This window comes from Galeopterus variegatus, unplaced genomic scaffold (assembly GCF_000696425.1).
Source record: "Galeopterus variegatus unplaced genomic scaffold, G_variegatus-3.0.2 Scaffold25, whole genome shotgun sequence".
Classification (NCBI taxonomy): Eukaryota; Metazoa; Chordata; class Mammalia; order Dermoptera; family Cynocephalidae; genus Galeopterus; species Galeopterus variegatus.
In genome coordinates, this window is record NW_007726136.1 from 659303 (window position 1) to 665478 (window position 6176).

General features: G+C 42.1%; 1 protein-coding gene and 1 pseudogene across 1 annotated transcript in view; one reads left to right on the plus strand and one right to left on the minus strand.

Annotated features, from left to right (window-relative positions):
• LOC103587532 overlaps window positions 1-1140 on the minus strand; it is a 12511-nt pseudogene extending 11371 nt beyond the window's left edge.
• Window positions 1141-4801: 3661 nt separating this feature from the next.
• The window catches only part of ANKFY1 (ankyrin repeat and FYVE domain containing 1), a 78145-nt gene continuing 76770 nt past the window's right edge, over window positions 4802-6176 (plus strand). The window contains exon 1 of the mRNA XM_008568732.1: window positions 4802-4988. Within this exon, the coding sequence (XP_008566954.1) occupies window positions 4825-4988 (164 nt within the window). The 5' untranslated portion in view covers window positions 4802-4824. The remainder of the gene's footprint in view (window positions 4989-6176) is intronic.

Sequence of the window (6176 nt, forward strand, 5' to 3'; positions counted from 1 at the left end):
GTTTGGGGATCTTTGAGCTTCCTGAATCTGAAGATATGTGTCTTTTCCTATACCTGGGAAGTTTTCTGCCACTATTTTGTTGAATATATTTTCAATGAAATCTCCTTTTTCCTCCCCTTCTGGAAGACCTATGACTCAAATATTTGAGTGCTTAATGTTGTCTGATATCTCTCTTAGATTTTCTTCAATTTTTTTAATTCTTTTTTCTTTTTCTTTGTCTGCCTGTGTTATTTCAGACAGCCCATCTTCATGGTCAGAAGTTCTCTCTTCTGCTTCTGCAAGCCTGTTGGTTATACTCTCTGTTGTGTTATTTGGTTGAATGAATTCTTCAGTTCAGCAAGCCCTGCTACATTCTTTTTCAGGGCATTGATTTCCTTGTACATTTCTACTTTCAGGTCTTGTATACTTTTCCTCATTTCATCATGTTGTCTAGCTGAGTTTTCTTGTATCTCATCTAGTTTCCTTAGAATTATCACTCAAATTTCCTCATCAGACATTTCAAGGGCTTCTTGTTCTATAGGATCTAGATCTTGAGATTTTCATATTTCTTGATTTTTCATATTTCTGGTATCTTTCCTTTGATGTTTAGTCATTGTGGCAGGGGATTTCACAGTCCACTGGTTTGACACTATTGTCTGGCTAGGATGTGCTGGGGCTGCCAATTTCGTATGGCTGCCTCAGTGTCTACTTGGTTGATTGCCCACTAGTGCCTCAGGTGCGTGGTCACCTCAGATCTTGGGCCTCTCAGGGGAGGCGCCTCTCTTGTCAGCATGCACTTGTCCAGGCTGGGGATGGAGTTGGGCAGTAGTGGCAAGGCCTACCTGCTGGGTTGTGTGCTGGCACTGCAGGGTGGGTAGTCTCCAAGGATCATGGGCCTCTCTGGCTGGCTGCTTCTCTGATCAGTGCGCACTTGGCGGGGCTGGGGATGGAGTCGGGTGGTGGCGGTGAGGCCTAACTGCTGGGTCACATGCTGGCACCGCAGGTCTCATGGTCTCTGCAGATCTTGGGTTTTTTCCAGCTGGGCACCTCTCTGATCGGCACGCACTCGGCGGGGCTGGGGATGGATTTAGGCGGCGGCGAAGAGGCCTACCTGCTGGGTTGCACGCTGGCACTGCAGGGTGTGTAGTGTCCAAGGATCATGGGCCTCTCTGGCTGGGCACCTCTCGTGGGGTTGGGGATGGAGTCAGGTGGCGGTGGTGAGGCCTACCTGCTCGTTCACATGCTGGCACTGTAGGGCTCATGGTCTCCACAGATCTTGGCCTTCTCCAGCTGGGCGCCTCTAACGCAATTACTTTTCTGCTGGCTCACCTTTTTGACAAGAGACCATCACAGAACCTTCCTCTGGATCCTTCTTTTCTGACTCTGGGCCCAAGGTGTGGGTTGAGTTCTGTGAAGGCGGTCTTGGCTTGTGACTGTGAAGAAAAGTCCCATGATAGGCCGTCTATAAACTGGATGCTGGTAGCGTCGGTCAGTCCATGTCCAGGGGTCTCAAAACCAGGGAAGCTGATGGTGTTCTTGGTGTAAGTTCTGGAACCCAAAAGCTGAAGAGTCTCGAGCTCTGATGTCCATGGACAGGAGAGAAGACTGTATCCCAGCTCCAGCGGATCGATCCCTGGCCAACATTTTTAAAAGCAATATTTGGTTTAAATATTAGTAGGCCAAATAATTGTAGTATTTTGAAAAAAATATTAGTTATAGGAATTCTCATCTGCTATGTAATTCATGAGCACAGTGATCAGTTTAGCAGCTAAAAGCAAATTTTTATCTTGCAAGTGCTTTTCAAATTTACTTTTTCAGGAATGTTGACTGAAAAAACTGAGACTTGCACCCAGTTTTTGACTCCAGGCATTTATTTAACATGGATCCTTTAGAAGAGGAGAAAAAAGTTCTTTACTGTATGTATGAAGAAGATAGTCTATTAGTATTTAAACAGATTTCTCTTAAAAACGTTTTTCTAATTATGAAAGCAGGACATATTTGCTGTATAATATACTTGAAATATACAGAAGAGTGCAAAGAAGTCAAATTCACTGAGACCTACTGATATATTGTGGTATTTATCTTTTTACTCTTCATTTTTTTTCCTGGTATATATGAATATTTATAATAAAATTGGAATTATAAAATATATTTAGTCTCAGTCTGCTCTTTTTTGTTAAAAATATATTATTATTTGAATATGCATATTCAGTATTAAATATTTCTTTGAAAACATTAGTGGTTGCATAATAACGTCAAACTCATGTGCCACTTAGTTTATCTAACCATTTTTGTATTGTTTTTGAACCAGTATTTGATTGTTTCCATGCTTATAAAGAATCAGCTATTGGGTAGCAGGTGTGAGAGGGATGAAGTTGAGGAGAAGAGAGGCTTCCTCTTGTGTACAAATGGGTTTTACTTGTTCAATTTGATTGATCAAATATTTAGGGAGCCTATGTGTATCAGGCCCTGTGTTAGGCTGTGAGATTCAGACATGAATCCTTTCATAGTGGAGGAGATTAGATATGATGCGTGAGGGCCCGAATTAAAGACATAATGGAGATGGGGATACAGAAGGTAGAAAGGCTTCCCTGAGATGTTTAAGTGTAAAAAAGTCAATAGTTTTTGCTGACAAGTGTTGGGGGTAGGATTGGGACTATATGAGTGAGTGAGAGACATCTAAGATTACTCTCACATGTGTTGTTTGGGTAACTGAGATAGATGGTGGTGTCATTTATTAGTATGGAGACCACAGGAGGGAAGAGCAAATTTGTTTGAAGTTTTGTTTTGTGCATAGTGAATTTGAAGTGCATGTGTGCCACTAGGAGAAATATCTGTTAGGCAGATGGATAGGTGAAGCAAAGAAGAGAGATCTGGATTAGTGAGATGGATCTTGGATCATTGGCACCTAGATTGTGGTATCAACCACAAACCGGAGACCTGGTTGAGCCTGCCTTGGGAGAACATATAGTTGAGAAAAGGGCCAAAGATAGAACCCTGGAGTGTCAGTGGTCAGGGGTGGGGAGCGATGCAGGGAAGCATGTGAAAGAGGCAAAGAACCAGACTCCGAGAGAGGGTGGCATTATGGTTGCTGAAATAAGAGAATAAAGGGGGCAAACAACAATGTCATATGCTGTCGTAGAGGTCTAGGAGGAGAACCACTGGCAAAAGTCCATCGGATTTGCAACTAGAAGGTCATTGGTGAGAGGAGATTCAAGGGAATGGTGGGGACAGAATGAGGGAATGGTAGGTGAATAGCAGGTGAGGAAATGGTATGTGGTAACTAGAGATGGAAAGGCAGAGGTTGTCAGATGTGGTGAAGGAGGAGGATTTTCCTTTAAGGGATAGAGCTTGAACAGGTTTGTGTGCTGACAAAAAGCACCCAGTGGAAAGAAAGATTGAAGTTCCTGGAGAAGGGGTGGTTGATGATAAAGCAAAAGTCCTGAGGAGGAGCGGGGAGTGATGGGATGTGGAGCATAGATGGAGAGACTAAATTTAACAGGAGAGAAATACTTTCTCTGAGGAAGCACAGGGTAGGTGGGAGTAGTTGCTGGCATGGTGGGAGTTGTTGGCAGTAGCTCAATTTTGTCAGGACATTGGCTGAGAATGAGGCAGCCTGAATGGGAGATGGGATTGTGGGCAGTGTTAAGATTTGGAATATCTGGTGGGGAGTAAGGGGGTGAAGAGACCAAGTCCCAGACGATGAAAGTAGCAGCACTGTGGTTCCTATGGGAAAACAGAAGTACCAACTTGCATGGTTGCACAAATCCCCAATCCCATTCCCTACCAAAACTCCAGAGCCCAGGTGTTAAGAGGAGTGAAGTTTCATGACTGTTACTTCCTCAAGGAAGCCTTCCCTGACCTCCTAAATTAAATTTCTTTATTTATAGACTTTTTCTCCCCCTTCTAGCACTCTAAATTAGAGTTGTAGTTTTGCATTTGATTGTTCAATTGTTATAAAAATATAATAAAATAATATAATATAAAATAATCTAATAATATAATGAAAATCATTTGATTTATGTTTATTTTTCCCAGTAACTAAAAACTCTGAGGATAGATATGTCTGGTTTGGGTTACTGTTGTGCAGTCTGGCACCTAGTAGACACTTGGTAAATGTTTGTTGAATTTAATGAATTAAATACAGTGGTTCTCAACTTTTTATCTGCCCCAGCACTTCTGTGTAATATGACTTGCTTTCATCTGAACCATTATTGACTGCCTTGATTCTCACCTGAAGGAGGGTAGGTGTCAGGCAGCACAGGGCAGTGGTTAATAAGATTACTGACCCTGGCATAAGAATGCCTGGCCTCATATCCCAGACCCACCTCTCACCAGCATTATGAACTTGGGCAAATTTGTAATCTTTCTGTGTCCCAGTGTCCTTATCTGTAAAGTGCGAGTAGTAATAGTACGTACCTCATAGGGATGTCATGAAGATTTTTACGTGAGAGAATTCATGTAAAGCTTTTAGAAGAACATGTGACCTGTTATAGTTAGTTATTACTATTAGCAGTTTGATTAAGTCTGAGGTAATTTTTATATCCTTCTCTCTGTGATTCCTGGCTTCATGGTAAAGGATTTGCAGGGCAAGTGCCTGTCAGCATCTTTATGTGTGTCTGATGGTCTTCTTGGCCCATTGTCCACCACCCTGATACAAAGCCATTTTTGATCCTATAGGACTATCACTAAGAATAGTAGAAATGTCATGTGGCCAGTCATTTTGGTAGCCTTTCCACCCATGGGATGAGGGAATAGTGAATGCTGTCTGCTTTGCACTTGCCATGGTAAACTTGATTCTTTGTTTCCCTTGCAGAAGAGGTGGCCAAGTTGGAGAAGCACTTGATGCTTCTCCGACAAGAGTATGTCAAGCTGCAGAAGAAACTGGCAGAGACAGAGAAGAGATGCACTCTTTTGGCTGCACAGGCAAGCAAGGAAAGCAGCAGTGAGTCCTTCATCAGCCGTCTGCTGACGATTGTGGCAGACCTCTATGAGCAGGAGCAGTATAGGTGAGCTCCTGGATACAGAGCCAGTTTGGGGAAGCAAGCCCCTTTGCTTTATTCCCAGGCCACATTACAACTTCTCTCTCATAGACTTTCTTCTCAAATTTATTTCTCTCTAATCAGGATATTAGCATGTCTTTATTCCCTAGAATGTAAGCTCCTTGAGGCAAGATTTTTGTCTTTCTTGTTTACTGTTTATCTTCAACATAGTATGTGGGAGTCAGGGTGATAGCACTGCTAATGCAGACAGAAATTAGCTTACATGGCTAGGAATTCAGAGAGGAAAGGTCACTTTCTCTTGGTTTGGTTAAAAAAGGAGTCTTGGAGCTAATGGGCAGTATTTAATGGTTGAAGTTGGAGTCTGGAGCCACACAGCTTTTGTTGGAAGCTCAGCTGCCCACTTACTAGCTGTGTGACCTGGAACTATATGACATGGCTCAGGTTCCTAATCTGTAAAATAGGGTTAATATTACTTAAGGCCTCAGGGTTGTTGTGAGGATTAAATTAATAAATACATGTTAGGCATGTAGAACAGTGCATGGCACATAGTAAGTACTCAGTTGTTACTGTTGTCAGTTAGTGAGTTTTGAGGTAGATGTTAAAGGCTGGATGGATTTAATAGGCAAAGACAGTGATATTATGAGTAGGGGGAGTGACTGAGAAAAGACTCAAAGATGGGAAAATACAGAGGGTTTAGAAAACAGTGAGGGGGCAGTGGGAGAGGTGGGAATGGTAGGGTAGATTGCACTGGGATAATCAGGCAAAGAGTTTGGACATGATCCTGTAGGAAGTGCAGAACAGACTGTTTTTAGTATATGTGCTGCCAAAGCGAGCACGAGAACAGACTGTTTTTGAGTTTTGGGACTCTCATAATCAAAGTGATGTTTTAAGGAAGGTTAACCTGGTAATGTCAGATAGGTGAAATTGTAAAGAGAACAGAGCAGGGAGAGTACCTGTGATGTTGTTGCATATAGTCCAAACCAGAATAATGAAGGACTGAATTGGAGTGGTGAATATGGAAAAGAAACATAGATGTGAGTATGCATAGAAGGAAGGATTTTGCTAGTAGGGAGATGGATGATTGGACTAGATAAGACTTAGTAAAATTTCCGCATAAATTAAGACATTTAAAATAGATCAAAATCCAGAACTACCATCTACCATCTTTTTTTTTTTTTTTTTTTTTAGACCAGC